Below are 16,168 nucleotides of genomic sequence, written 5' to 3' on the forward strand. Positions count from 1 at the left end.
ACCTATAAAGACATGGGTTCCACCCCTGATGAAAGCCTTTGGTATCTAGAACCAAGCCTTTGCCAGCACAACATTGGTGAATCTAGTATCTATGGAAGACAGTGAGTGGCTCCATTGTGGGCCATTTTACTATCTACATGACCTTTTATCTTGCAGCATATCATGCTTTTCTTTGACCGATTATGTTAAGGTATATTTATCCTGTGCTTTGTTGTTTTGGGTATAGTCTAAGTATCATCAGCTAACCATACCCACGTTTTTGTTGCCCAGCTGTCACCTGAGGATCCTGGTACCTCCCGGTGGGAAATGAGTTGGGGCGTGTGTGCATTGCAACAAAATGTATGGCCTTTGATATTATCATGGGCATACCTTTGCTTTGGTTTCCTTTTTATTCTGGGCGTATTATGTTTATATTACTGTGATCTACCAGTTAATGTTTAGTGTTTCCGTCCTTGTCTGAGTCATTCCAGTGATTCACATAGTGAATCACTGGAATGAATAGTATTTGTTTGTGATTTTGATAATTTAGCTAGTACATCAAGGTATGGTGGATACTTAGCTTATGGATTTTGGTCACAATGGGGTACTTCATTTAATAATATTTATGAAAAGTCATGTTTTAATACTTTTGCTTCAGTGATTAATATTTTTTTCTGCACTTTATTTGGCATTATTCCTCTATCTATGATTTTTTTTAAGTTTGTATCACTATTTTACACAGACTCACCTTATACTATCGGAGAAGGCCTCCACACCATACTTGGATGGGCAATATCCTCCACCAACGGTAGCCAGCCTTCCCATAGCACTAGATACATTAACAATACGTCCTTTGGCTTTTCTTACAAGAGGCAGTAGATGTAGAGTCACGTCTATCATACCAATCAAATTCACATTCAGGGCCTTTAAGAAATCTTCCTTTTTTTGCCATTCATTGGGACCAAAACAAAAGCAGAACCCTGCATTATTAACCAAACCCCAGAGTCCTGCAATAGAGGGAAAAAAATGCGGTTTTCATGTTTTACTGGGCAACTGGTCAGCGATAACATTTAAACAGTACAAAGAGCTTAATAAAATCTGTAAAAATGTAATAAAAACAGCAAAAATTCAAAACGAGAGACAGGTGGCCAAAGAAAGCAAAACTAATCCTAAATATTTTTTTAGATATATAAATGCAAAAAAAACAAGGACAGAGCATGTAGGACCCCTTAATAATGATAATGGGGAGGTTGTCACGGGCGATCAAGAGAAGACGGAGCTACTGAATGGGTTCTTTAGTTCTGTATATACTAGGGAAAAAGGAGCTGACATTGGACAGGTCAGTGCTGGTAACACATCATGTAATGTACTGAACTGTCTTAATGTAGAGATGGTACAAGGTAAGTTAAGTGATATAAATGTAAGCAAATCCCCAGGGCCAGATGGACTACACCCAAGAGTTCTTAGAGAGGTAATTTCAGTAATATCTGTACCCCTGTTCATGATATTTAGAGATTCTCTGGTGTCTGGTATTGTGCCAAGGGACTGGCGCAAGGCGAATGTGGTGCCAATCTTCAAAAAGGGCTCTAGGTCTTCCCCAGGAAACTATAGACCGGTAAGTTTAACGTGCATTGTGGGTAAATTGTTTGAAGGACTTATAAGGGATTACATACAGGAATACATAGGGGATAATTGTATTATAAGTGATAGCCAGCATGGGTTTACTAAGAATAGAAGTTGTCAAACCAATCTAATTTGCTTTTATGAAGAGGTGAGTAGAAGCCTTGACAGAGGAATGGCCGTGGATATAGTGTTTCTGGATTTTGCTAAAGCGTTTGATACTGTCCCTCATAGACGTCTGACAGGTAAGTTAAGGTCTTTGGGTTTGGAAACTTTAGTTTGTAACTGAATTGAACACTGGCTCATGGATCGTACCCAGAGAGTGGTGGTCAATGATTCGTACTCTGATTGGTCCCCGGTAATTAGTGGTGTACCCCAAGGTTCAGTACTGGGCCCGCTGTTGTTTAATTTATTTATCAATGATATAGAGGATGGTATTAACAGCTCTGTTTCTATCTTTGCAGATGACACCAAGCTTTGTAGCACGGTACAGTCTATAGAGGATGTGCATAAGTTACAAGATGACTTGGATAGACTAAGTGTCTGGGCATCCACTTGGCAAATGAGGTTCAATGTGGATAAATGTAAAGTTATGCATCTGGGTACTAATAACCTGCATGCGTCGTATGTTTTAGGGGGGATTAAACTGGCAGAGTCACTGGTAGAGAAGGATCTGGGTGTACTTGTAGATCACAGACTACAGAATAGCATGCAATGTCAGGCTGCTGCTTCCAAAGCCGGCAGGATATTGTCATGTATCAAAAGAGGCATGGACTCAAGGGACAGGGACATAATACTCCCCCTTTATAAAGCATTGGTACGGCCTCACCTGGAATATGCTGTTCAGTTTTGGGCACCTGTCCATAAAAGGGACACTGCGGAGTTGGAAAGGATGCAGAGACGCGCGACTAAACTAATATGGGGCATGGAACATCTTAGCTATGAGGAGCGATTAAAGGAGTTACAATTGTTTAGTCTTGAGAAGAGACGTTTAAGGGGGGATATGATAAACGTATATAAGTATATTAATGGCCCATACAAAAAATATGGAGAAAAACTGTTCCAGGTTAAACCCCCCCAAAGGACGAGGGGGCACTCCCTCCGTCTGGAGAAGAAAAAGTTTAGTCTCAAGGGGCGACACGCCTTCTTTACCGTGAGGACTGTGATTTTATGGAACGGTCTACCTCAGGAACTGGTCAAAGCAGGAACAATTAACAGCTTTAAAACAGGATTAGATACATTTATGGAACAAAATAACATTAATGCTTATGAAGAAATATAAAATCCCATCCCTTCCCCAATATCGCGCCACACCCCTACCCCTTAATTCCCTGGTTGAACTTGATGGACATATGTCTTTTTTCGACCGTACTAACTATGTAACTATGTAACTATGTAACTTGTCCTTTTGTCTTAATCTGGAATGAGGGCTCCCTGACACCTCCATTAATTTTTCTTTTACTTAAAGAGGACTTGTGGCAAACCTATCAAAATTCATAAAAAAAACTGTCAATATAAAAATTAGGGTGCCCTGATCACACAACTTTTTACAGTTTCTTGACACACCCTCCCAATCCTGAGATAGGTGGGTTTATACTTTGTTTTACAATTTTAATAATAGTGAATATCAAGTGATGGGTGGGATTATACTGTCAGACAGCTCATATTAGGCATATATGCTCAGTGTAAAACATTTACACCCCCTGACTGCATGATCCCGGCCCATCACCTTATATTCACTCCCATTATTAAAATTATGTTTACCCCATCTGATGATTCCCTAAATTGTCAGACAAACTATGAACTCTGGAATGGAAGAATGTATCAGGAAACTGTAAAAGCTGTGTGATCAAGGCATCCTAAGCCATTTAATGATAATTACAGGCCACAAACATTAGACAATTACATACCAAAAAAGGTTCATAAAATGAATTTATTGAAATACACAAACAGTGCTGGAAGACACATCAAGGACGGGTGTACAGGGTGTTCGTGTATCTCAATAAAAGAAATCTTCAAGCAGCAAGTATGGTGAGTGCCCTATGCATCTCTTTCCATGTGTAAGCGCTATATTTGAACTGTCTACCATTTGAGAGTGAGCACCATCAATATAGCTGAGATATGGAGTTGCTTTGATTAGGGGTATAGCTTTAACCGCTTGGGGACGGAGCCCATTATGACCCTAAGGATGGGAGCATTTTTTTCAAATCTGACCTCTATCACTTTATGCATTAATAACGCTGGGATGCTTTTACGTATAAATTTGAGTTGTATTTGCGTGAAATATTCTACTTTATGCTAGTGGTAAATTTTCATCGATACTTGCATCGTTTCTTGGTAAAAAATGACAACATTTCAGGAAAAATAATTAAACACAAAAAGAATAAACTGCACCAAATAGGTATATATTGTACTCTGTTTTTCATGATATGTACTAGGTCCAAGGGGTCTATAAGTCGTAAATCAGTATAGCTCCATAAACTATTTTATGCAAAGAAAGAGAAAAAACTCAAACAGAGAGCAATTGCTACTGATAAATATGCTAAATTTTTATTGTTATATCCAAAATGTTAAAAAGCGTCACACATATGTGACTAATTTCAATAAGGATAAAATACCAGGTGTGTATGAATAAAGCAATACAAAATGAGATGTCTCAGATACAACCGGAAAACACGTAAGTGGATCAGGTACAGTAAAAGTAAAAATCACAAGTGGTGGTTAGCCTGCATAGGCTAATCTAATTTATGGGAGGAGTCTGGAGGCGTATTTATACTTACTCCCAGGGTCAGGGGAAGATCCGACTGCTCCGGTTCCCTCTGGTTCCTGGACGACTCTGCGTTTCCGGTCAGCTGATTCGCTTCTTCCGGCGGCGGTCAGGTAGGAGCGCAGTCTATCTGCGCCATGGTTTCCTTTTCCCCCTCTCCTCACCCCGTACGTCGCGTGGCTGGCTGGGGCCGGGACTCTCAGCACCACCACGGACATCGCTCCTATACGGGGGAGGAGAGGATGTCGGAGCCGGCAGCTCGGTCAGCAGACGGGAGAGTCCCGCACAAGGTCTGTTGCTTGGCAACCACAAGCTCGGCCGCACGACACACAGGGCCCCACGTGGCACAATTTGGTAGTGTAACTCATTGAGGAGCATCTGGCAGGGTCACCCAGGGATCCAAATTTGTGTGTGTGTGTGTGTGGGGGGGGGGGGTTAGAATTACGGGGGGGGGGGGGGGGGAGGGGTCCAGTGAGGTTAGATGGTTGCAGAGGCAGCATTATTGTCAGGGGGCATGCTGCCACTGCTTATCTTGGGGCACCCCCTTGTCATCCGGGGGATTCTCAGAAACTGGAGGGGTCATGGCAGCCAGTTATTAAAGAAGTATCCATATATTTACTATCATTTTGCTCTGGATCAGGTTGTAAGTTATATATGGTTGCTGGTATGTACATTCTTCCCTCTCTTCCTCCTGCACGTCCTTATCTCCTCCCTTTACGTCTGGGGGTCATTATTCTTACCCACAATTTCATCCATTATGTATGTATTTGTTCAAGTATATGCTTCAGGTTATGTTTTCTTGAGGTTATGTTTGCTTTATTTTCTGTGTTATATCAATTTGGTGTCCACTACCTTCATGTCATTTCAGCGGGAATTACGTTGTATTTATTACCCATTATCCTTTGCGATACTACTTCCTCTTGTCAGTTGCGTACGTATTTATTTTATTCAGGGGATTTTGGTTCTGGTTCGTTACGCTTTGTGATTCATGGTTTTCCTCAGACAGATTATCTTCTGGTTCCATTTCGCCACCTTCCATTCTGAATCAGGTATTTTTTCTGGGAGCTTATAGGATGGTTGTGGTTCACCTCGTGTTGGGTTTAGTTCTTCAGGGTGATTCCTCATTACCATATATCACCCCGGTGGTGTCAAATTCTCCTACCGTTCTCTGAGAGGTTGGTTTGCCGGGTCAAACCTCGATGCCTCATGTTATTTGGGTAGTATATACTAAGGCTAGTGGGTGGGACTAGGGGGAGGAGCCAGTAGAGGTGGGTTGCCCTCGTCAATCCTCGTGCCTCGTACTCTGGCTTAGCTAGTTCACTTGTCTTGTCTGGGCACCCTCTAGAGGCAGATTGCTTGTCAATCCTCGCGCCTCACGTTTGTCTCTTACGTCTTCTTTTGTAGACAGGTAGGCTTATGGGTGTTATTGTTTTTCAGGAGATGTCTGTGTGCTCAGAAACCATGGAAGGAACTGCTGTGCCTCCTTCACCAGCTAGATCTTCTTCGCAAGGGAGTGCCATGTCCCTCAGGACTTGGACAGTCCCAAAAATTATTGCGGAGCTTCGGCGCAAAGGGATCCCATTCCCAGCCATGGCTAGGAAGGCAGAACTTTACAGGATCCTGTGCTCACATAGCACCCCGGAGGCCGGTGAACAGTCAGATAGGGATACTGTGACTTTGGCTCAAATTCATACTATCCTTGGCACCTTAACCACTTCCATGCGTGATATGCAAAACAGAATGGCCAACCTCGAGGCAAGATCCAGCCCAGGCACTACCACGGTGATCGCAGGATCATCAGGTTCTACCGGGCCTGGTGAGACCTCTCAGGTGGCAAGCACGTCAAGCGTGGCAGTCTCAGTAGGGGCAGTCCCAGCCCCGGCCCCTGAGTCGCAAGCTGTATCCTCAGTCCCTGTGGTCCCAGCCTTTGTGGCCCCCTCAAGCTACATGCCAGGTATGTTCTCTCCTTTAGTCAGCCTGAGCCCAGCACACTTTATTCCAGAAGCTATCAGGAGAGATATCTTGGATGGGAGAGATGTAAATTTGGCATCTCTCCTGATTGCTTCGCAGGATATTCTCGACAACAAAACATTTGCTTGTGGGGAGGTTTCAGTCACAGTGAAAGCCAGGGACCCCAGGCTGAGCAGGAAGCTGAACATTCCGGAATTTGTTCTAGCCTTCGGGCTGTTCAGGGATGTTCTGTGCTCTGCTCATCCTGGCAGGAGAGACGAGCTAGATCAATATCTCCACAAGCTGGTCGACCTTGGTTATAAGTATGGTGGTTTTTCTTTTTATGATTATCACCGTTCTTTTTCTGCCAAGGCAGCGGCTACTCTTTCACAGTTCAAGCAGGGCACCAATTGGGCAATCTTAGACACTGAATTGTTTTGTAGACATTTTGCGGGGCTCAGGGCGCCGCTGTGCGGGGTATGCCAATCTTCTACCCACGCCACCAATTGGTGTTCTGCTTCCACTGAGGGCGCATCCGCTTCTGAAGGAGCGGCAGTCAGGGGCCAAGCAGGTCCTACGGTCGATAAATTGGGTAGGCCAGTTCACTATCTTGGGAACGCCCAGATATGCAATAATTTCAATCTATCAGCCTGCCGCTTCAGTCAGTGTAGGCTCTTGCACATCTGCTCCATCTGCCATAGGGCCCATCCAAAAAGTCAGTGTCCTAAAAGATCCGGGGCAGACGCATGACTAAGCGGGGTTAATCACCAAGTGCTACGATCCTACTTAGGTGATCATCCGTCTCCGGGCTTTGTTGACTTCCTTTGCGAAGGTTTTCGGCATGGCTTTGACACGGGCATGATTTGTGTACCCCATGACACGTATGAGTGCAGGAACCTGCAGTCTGCAGAGAATCATCCAGTAATAGTGACAGAGCTTCTCAACCAAGAGGTTCTTAAAAAATTTGTGATCGGCCCTTTTGATAGAACGCCATTCAGTCAATGGAGGATTAATCCGATAGGAGTTGCGTGCGGAAAATTTTCAAATAAATACCGATTAATATATGACTTGTCGGCACCTCATTCTTGCAGCACACCTAGCGTTAATTCCCTCATACCATCGGAGGAAGTCACATTAAAGTACACATCAGTTGACGCGGCTATACAGAGAATTTTACAGTTAGGGACTGGCACATGGCTGTCTAAAGCCGACATTTCTGACGCTTTTAAGCTACTGCCAATACGACCTGACCTCTGGCCTTGGCATGGCATTAAATGGAACGGTCTATATTACTTTGCGACTCGTTTGACCTTCGGGGCCAAAAGCAGCCCGTGGTTGTTCGACTCATTCGCCTCAGCCCTCGAATGGATCCTCATTAACCACTGGTCATGTGAGTACGTGTTGCATTATCTAGACGATTTTCTGCTGTTGGAAGCCCCTGCCAGTGAGCCTAAGGATTTAAGAACTCTTCTTTCAGTGTTCCGGAACCTCAATGTTCCTGTGGCGGATAGGAAGGTTGAAGGGCTGTCAACCTCAATCACCTTTCTGGGCATCATCCTTGACACTATGAGGTTAGAGGCCAGACTGCCTCAAGACAAATTGGATAGAATTTGTTCAGTCCTTCATAGGTTCTCTCAGACCATGGTGACCAATCGTCAACAGCTCCAGAGTCTGTTGGGAATGCTAAATTTCGCCGTAAGAATAATTCCCCAAGGGCGAGCATTCGTCTCCAGACTGCTGGCCCTGTTGCCATCTGCCCCTGATCCTGACTCCCCAGTTATGCTTGATCAAGCGGCCCGGGCAGACCTAATCATGTGGGACAATTATTTGGCAAATTGGAACGGGGTTGCCATGTTCGTTCCAAAGGCTGACGAATTCTCTCCAATTGTTATATCTGATGCCGCAGCTTCAGGTGGATATGCAGCCATTTTCAAGTCCCACTGGTTGTGGGAGGCTTGGCCTCCAGAAACCCTCCAATGGCCGGAGTTCTCTACCACCTCAGCCCTGCTGGAAATAATACCCATAGTTGCGGCAGCACTAACCTGGGGTCATCTCTGGCGAGGGCAAACAGTCGTTTTCTTCACGGACAATACAGCTACTAGGGATATCATCTGTAAGGGTAGATCCAAGCTACTCAGTATCATGTCTTTCCTGAGGAAACTGACTCACACCGCTTTAATGGATCATTTTCACATTGAATGTGTGCATATCGAGGGAAAAAAGAATCTAGCAGCTGATGCCTTATCACGCTTTGACTTCCAGGCGTTCCGGCAACTCATGCCAGAAGCGGACCAGACGGCTACCACGCCACCTCCTTTCAACACTCTGACGCTGGATTGAATATTCTGCATGCAGGAGCAATTAATCTGATCAATCAGTCCCTCGCCAAGACCACGGCCAGATCTTACAGAACAGCCTGGAGGGCTTTCCTCAGTTTCCAGCAGTTACACCCTTCACCCTCACCTTTCAGCATACAGTATATCCTATCCTTCGTATACTTTTGCCACATTTCCAAAAAATTATCACATAATTCCATCCGTTTGTATTTGGCTGGGGTTCAGCATTTCCATTCACTTAGTCATCCCAGTTCCCCGTCTATTATCAGTTCTCATGCCATCAAAGCGGCCTTGAAGGGCATTCTGAAGTCTGAGAAGCCCAAACCTGCAGCTAGAGCACCACTGTCAGTAACTACCTTCCAGCAGATTAGCATTACTCTTGACAATAACCCATTTGGTCTGGGGGGAAGCCTTGTAATCAAGGCTGCAATGTATTTAAGCTTTTATGGGTTCCTCCGGCCAGGAGAATTTACACGAACCAATTATGGGTCAGATTTCCTCCTGATCAGACATCTTGTCCCCACCGACTCAGGATACCAGCTTTTGTTAGACCACACCAAAACCCAACAGATCACACAAGCCCGGGTAGAATATTTCCCCACTAATAACCCTTGGTGCCCGGTGAGAGTGCTACGTCTATTACTAGAATCCCTCCGGGGACAATCACCTGAGTCGCCTTTACTCCCGTTTCCGATTCTGGCACTTACTACCAAAGACTTCGTCAAACACATTAGAATCTTGGTGTGCAGTACGGGAATCAACCCAGAAACCATTACTGGTCATTCATTTAGGATAGGGGCGGCTTCATCGGCTTCCAGGCATGGTGTTCCTGCTCACATTATTAAAAGACTGGGGCGGTGGAATTCGCCTTGTTTCCAACTGTACGTACCTAACCCACGAACTGAAATTGCCGGAGCTTTCAATGTATTGGCTAACGTGTAAAATGCATTATTACTTTCATTAAATTACTTTCCCTACAAGTTGGTGTTTTGCCCACTTCTTACTTCAGGCTTACCTATACGGCCGGACGGGCACACATCAGGCTTATGTTTGTTAGGGTAAGCCGCACACACTTCTTGGTAAGAATCCGACCATAAGTGGTGGTTAGCCTGCATAGGCTAATCTAATTTATGGGAGGAGTCTGGAGGCGTATTTATACTTACTCCCAGGGTCAGGGGAAGATCCGACTGCTCCGGTTCCCCCACCCTCCACTCCCTCTTTTATTCAGTATACATAGATATTTTCTTAGGGGTAGCCCACTTCTTACTTCAGGCTTACCTATACGGCCGGACGGGCACACATCAGGCTTATGTTTGTTAGGGTAAGCCGCACACACTTCTTGGTAAGAATCCGACCATAATGGATGTATATATAGTGAGGTCAGGGAATGATGTAATATGGCTCCTATTCAAAAAGAAGTAACCAGGGGTCCAGAAAGGGCCCCAGTAGTAATGAAAAGCTAACTGCTATATCACATGATTGGTATAGAGAATGGGCCCAAAGCATATCAATAATGATTAGTGAAATGAACCTCACTTACCCATAATGGAAGCCTGTAACCACCGTCCCAACGTACGTTTCGTCACCCGACTTTCTCAAGGGAAGCCCTTGAGAAAGTCGGGTGACGAAACGTACGTTGGGACGGTGGTTACAGGCTTCCATTATGGGTAAGTGAGGTTCATTTCACTAATCATTATTGATATGCTTTGGGCCCATTCTCTATACCAATCATGTGATATAGCAGTTAGCTTTTCATTACTACTGGGGCCCTTCTGGACCCCTGGTTACTTCTTTTTGAATAGGAGCCATATTACATCATTCCCTGACATCACTATATATACATCCATTGTGATTTTTACTTTTACTGTACCTGATCCACCTACGTGTTTTCCGGTTGTATCTGAGACATCTCATTTTGTATTGCTTTATACATACACACCTGGTATTTTATCCTTATTGAAATTAGTCACATATGTGTGACGCTTTTTAACATTTTGGATATAACAATAAAAATTTTGCATATTTATCAGTAGCAATTGCTCTCTGTTTGAGTTTTTTCTCTTTCTTTGCATTTCAGGAAAAATTTAGCATTTTTATAACATTGAAGCTCTCTGCTTGTAAGGAAAAGGGACATGTCACATAAATTACATATTGATTCACATATACAATATGTCTACTTTATGTTTCCATCCATCATAAAATTGATGTGTTTTTACTTTTTGAAGACATCAGAGGGCTTCAAAGTATAGCAGCAATTTTCCAATTTTTCACGAAATTGCCAAAATCAGAATTTTTCAGGGACCAGTTAAGTTTTGAAGTGAATATGAGGGTCTTTATGTTGGAAATCCCCTTTAATGGACCCCATTTTGAAAACTGCACCCCTCAAAGTATTCAAAATGACATTCGAAAAGTTTCTTAACACTTTAGGTGTTTCACAGGAATAGCAGCACAATGGAGAAGAAAAATCTAAATCTCAATTGTAGCCCTATTTTTTTTTCAAGGGAGAAAAGGTAAAAAGGCCCTCCCAAAACTAGTAATGCATTTTCTCTTGAGTAAGGAAATACCTCATATGTGGATGTAAAGTGCTCTGTGGGTGCACTAGAGGGCTCAGAAGGGAGGGAGCGACATTGGGCTTTTGGAGAGCGAATTTTGCTGAAATGTTTTTTTGGGGGCATGTCGCATTTAGGAAGCCCCCGTGATGCTAGAACAGTAAAAAAATAACCCACATGGCACACTTTTTTGGAAACTACACCCCTCAAGGAACATAACAAGGGGTAAAGTGAGCCTCAACACCCCATAGATGATTGACAAACTTTAGTTAAAGTGGGACGTAAAAATAAAAAAACAATTGTTTGTACTGGGCACCAATGTACAAAAAAGATATGATGGAGCTGGAGAGGGTTCAAAGACGGGCAACCAGAGTAATACAGGGAATGGGAGGACTACAGTACCCAGAAAGATTATCAGAATTGGGGTTATTTAGTTTAGAAAAAAGAAGGCATAGGGGAGACCTAATAACTATGTATGAATATATCAGGGGACCGTACAGAGATCTCTTCAATGATCTATTTATACCCAGGACTGTATCTATAACAAGGGGGCATCCTCTACATTTAGAAGAAAGAAGGTTTCTACACCAGGACAGACGGGGGTTCTTTACTTTAAGAGCAGTGAGACTGTGGAATTCTCTGCCTGAGGGGGTGGCCATGGTTAACTCGGTAAAATAATTTAAAATGGATGCATTTTTGGGGAGTAAGAACATTGGTGGTTATGTATATTAGATTAGTAGGGACAGAACATTCAGGGATTTATTCTGATGCCATATTTGGAGTCGGGAAGGAATTTCTAGTATGAGGTTTTTTGCCTTCCTCTGGATCAACTCAGTATGGGCTCATTAGGGATATAGGTTGAACTTGATGGACTCTGGTCTTTTTTCAACCTTATGAACTATGTTACTATGTTACATGAACTATGTTACTATGTAACTCCCAGCATGTACGGTCTGTCAGTGCATTCTGGGAGTTGAAGTTTTGCAACAGCTGGAGGTGCACTGGTTGGAATCACTGAGTTAGGAAACAGAATCTACCTCAGTGTTTCCAAACCAGTGTACTTACAGCTGTTGCAAAACTCCCAGCATGCACTGACAGCCGAAAGGTATGCTAGGAGTTGTAGTTATACAACAACTGGGGAACAACAGTTTGGAGACCGCTAAGCAGGGCCGGACTGACCTAACGGGATAACGGGAAAATTCCTGGTAGGCCGCCCGCCCTATGGGCCGACAGTGTCTGGAGGACAGGCTGCCTGAGTACCGACAAGTTACTGTGTCAGCCTGTCAGGAGTGTCAGGACCTGTGTGCACCACAGCTGCAACTTCACACACAGGTCCTGACACTCCTGACAGGCTGATACAGTGAGCAGAGGTCCAGAGGCTACAGAGTCTGTACTGGGAGCTGTACCGACAGGACACTCACCTCAGGATCTACTCTCTGCCTTTTCACTGCTCCTGGCTCCTCCTCCTGTCGGCACACAGTCACTGCAGCTGCTCGAGGGAAGATCTGCAGCCCTGGGTGAGAGGAAAGGGAAACCTAATGTGTGAGGTAGTGGGGTGGTAGTCCTGTTATGTGGTGTGTGTGTTGGGGGGGGGGGCTTGCTGCAGAGGGGGAACTTGTGATGTGGGTGGGGGATTGCTGGAGAGGGGGACCTGTCATGTGTGTGTGTGTGTGTGGGAGGGGGTTGCTGGAGAGGGGGGACCTGTAATGTGTGTGTGTGAGGGGGGGGGTGCTGCTGGAGGGGGGACCTATGATGTGGAGACTGGAGAGGGGGGACCTGGTATGTAGTGTGGGGGTGGGTGTTACGATTCGGCAGGCTGGATGTGGATCCTCTGGGTCAGCGAGGGATTGGCGTGGACCGTGTCGGTGAACTGGTTCCAGGGTTGCTACTGGTTTTCACCAGAGCCCGCCGCAAAGCGGGATGGTCTTGCTGCGGTGGTAGCAACCAGGTCGTATCCACCGGCAACGGCTCAACCTCGCTGACTGCTGAGAAGGCGTGGGACAGAAGGACTAGGCAGAGGCAAGGTCAGACGTAGCAGAAGGTCGGGGCAGGCGACAAAGTTCGTAGTCAAATAGGAATAGCAGGAGATCTGGAACACAGGCTTTGGACAACACTAAACGCTTTCACTGGCACAAGGCAACAAGATCCGGCAAGGAAGTGCAGGGGAAGTGAGGTAATATAGACAGGGAGCAGGTGGAAGCTAATTAGGCTGATTGGGCCAGGCACCAATCATTGGTGCACTGGCCCTTTAAATCTTAGAGAGCTGGCGCGCGCGCGCCCTAGAAAGCGGAGCCGCGCGCGCCAGAACATGACAGCCGGGGACCGGGACGGGTAAGTGACTTGGGATGCGATTCGCGAGCGGGCGCGTCCCGCTATGCGAATCGCATCCCCGCCGGCAATGTCAGTGCAGCGCTCCCGGTCAGCGGGTCTGACCGGGGCGCTGCAGAGAAAGAGATGCCGCGAGCGCTCCGGGGAGGAGCAGGGACCTGGAGCGCTCGGCGTAACAGTACCCCCTCCCCCTTAGGTCTCCCCCTCTTTTTGTCTCCTTGTCCCTTCAAAAGAGACGAGAACATAGGGGACGCCTCTTGAGTCTCCTTCTGAAAAAAGAAATCCTGGGTAGCTATACCAGCGGCAGGTAGTTCAGAAGAAGTGGGAATGGGGAGGGGGGGCAGAGGGTGAAGCTTGTCACGGGGCAGAGTGTCACCAGGATGGGGGCTATGAGGAGGCACGGCACAGTCCAGATAGGCCTTGGGGAGATCAGGCACAGGAGGAGACACTGAGGCCTGACAGACGGGACTGGGAGCAGATGTGAGGCATTTCTTACGGCAAGCAGAACCCCAATTCTTGATCTCCCCGGTGGTCCAGTCAAGGGTGGGAGAATGATGCTGGAGCCATGGCAGACCGAGGAGGACTTCAGAGGTGCAGTTGGGAAGGACAAAAAATTCTATCTTTTCGTGATGAGGTCCAATGCACATTAAGAGGGGTTCTGTGCGGTAACGCACAGTACAGTCAACTTCACTCCGTTGACCGAAGAAATGTAGAGAGGCTTGACAAGACGGGTCAGCGGGATGCAGAACTTATTCACCAAAGAGTCCAGAATAAGATTTCCAGAAGCACCAGAGTCAAAGCAGGCCACGGCTGAGAGGGAGGAGTTGGCAGAAGGAGAAATCCGCACGGGCACAGTGAGACGTGGAGAAGCAGACTTCGTACCAAGGGACGCCACACCCACGTGAGCTGGGTGCGTGCGTGCGTTTCCTAGACGTGGAGGACGAATAGGGCAATCCACCAAGAAATTTTCGGTACTAGCGCAGTACAGACATAGATTTTTTCTCTACGGCGAGTCCTCTCTTCATTTGTCAGGCGAGACCGATCCACTTGCATAGCCTCCTCGGCGGGAGGCACAGGGGTAGATTGCAAAGGATACTGTGGGAGAGGTGCCCAGAGATCAAGGTCTTTTTCCTGGCGGAGCTCCAGGTGTCTCTCAGAAAAACGCATGTCAATGCGGGTGGCCAAATGGATAAGTTCTTGCAGGTTGGCAGGAATCTCTCGTGCGGCCAGCACATCCTTGATGTTACTGGATAGGCCTTTTTTAAAGGTCGCGCAGAGAGCCTCATTATTCCAAGATAATTCGGAAGCGAGAGTACGAAATTGGATGGCCTACTCGCCTACTGAAGAATTACCCTGGACCAGGTTCAGCAGGGCAGTCTCGGCAGAAGAAGCTCGGGCTGGTTCTTCGAAGACACTACGGACTTCAGCGAAGAAGGACTGGACTGTGGCTGTGGCAGGAACATTGCGGTCCCAGAGCGGTGTGGCCCAAGACAAGGCCTTTCCAGAAAGTAGACTCACTACTAACGCCACCTTAGACCGTTCTGTAGGAAATTGGTCCGACAACATCTCCATATGTAGGGAACATTGAGACAAGAAGCCACGGCAGAGTCGGGAGTCCCCATCAAATTTGTCCGGCAGGGACAAGCGGAGGCTAGGAGCGGCCACACGCTGCGGAGGAGGTGCAGGAGCTGGCGGAGGAGATGGTTGCTGCTGTAGCAGTGGCAAAAGTTGCTGTAACGTGGCGGTCAACTGCGACGGCTGCTGTCCTTGTTGGGCAATTTGCTGCGATTGCTGAGCGACCACCGTGGATGGGTCAGCGAGACTTGGCAGCGGCACCTCAGCGGGATCCATGGCCGGATCTACTGTTACGATTCGGCAGGCTGGATGTGGATCCTCTGTGTCAGCGAGGGATTGGCGTGGACCGTGTCGGTGGACCGGTTCTAGGGTTGCTACTGGTTTTCACCAGAGCCTGCCGCAAAGCGGGATGGTCTTGCTGCGGCGGTAGCAACCAGGTAGTATCCACCGGTAACGGCTCAACCTCGCTGACTGCTGAGAAGGCGTGGGACAGAAGGACTAGGCAGAGGCAATGTCAGACGTAGCAGAAGGTCGGGGCAGGCGGCAAGGTTCGTAGTCAAATAGGAATAGCAGGAGATCTGGAACACAGGCTTTGGACAACACTAAACGCTTTCACTGGCACAAGGCAACAAGATCCGGCAAGGAAATGCAGGGGAAGTGAGGTAATATAGACAGGGAGCAGGTGGAAGCTAATTAGGCTGATTGAGCCAGGCACCAATCATTGGTGCACTGGCCCTTTAAATCTTAGAGAGCTGGCGCGCGTGGTCCCTAGAGAGCGGAGCCGCGCGCGCCAGAACATGACAGCCGGGGACCGGGACGGGTAAGTGACTTGTGATGCGATTCGCGAGCGGGCGCGTCCCGCTATGCGAATCGCATCCCCGCCGGCAATGTCAGTGCAGCGCTCCTGGTCAGCGAGTCTGACCGGGGCGCTGCAGAGAGAGAGACGCTGCGAGCGCTCCAGGGAGGAGCAGGGACCCGGAGCGCTCGGCGTAACAGTGGGTTCTGGGAAGAGAAGACCTGCTGTTACTATTTTGTAAGGGCGGGGGGCAATTTGGTTCCCTCAT

The 16,168-nt window shown here is 46.8% G+C and overlaps 1 protein-coding gene across 1 annotated transcript in view; it reads right to left on the bottom strand.

Moving 5' to 3' along the window:
- The window catches only part of LOC130357382 (short-chain dehydrogenase/reductase family 9C member 7-like), a 61,197-nt gene that overhangs the window by 2,362 nt on the left and 42,667 nt on the right, over positions 1 to 16,168 (bottom strand). Inside the window, exon 3 of the mRNA XM_056560074.1 lies at positions 728 to 986. Within this exon, the coding sequence (XP_056416049.1) occupies positions 728 to 986 (259 nt within the window). The remainder of the gene's footprint in view (positions 1 to 727; positions 987 to 16,168) is intronic.

Source organism: Hyla sarda, chromosome 2 (assembly GCF_029499605.1).
Source record: "Hyla sarda isolate aHylSar1 chromosome 2, aHylSar1.hap1, whole genome shotgun sequence".
NCBI classification, from domain to species: Eukaryota; Metazoa; Chordata; class Amphibia; order Anura; family Hylidae; genus Hyla; species Hyla sarda.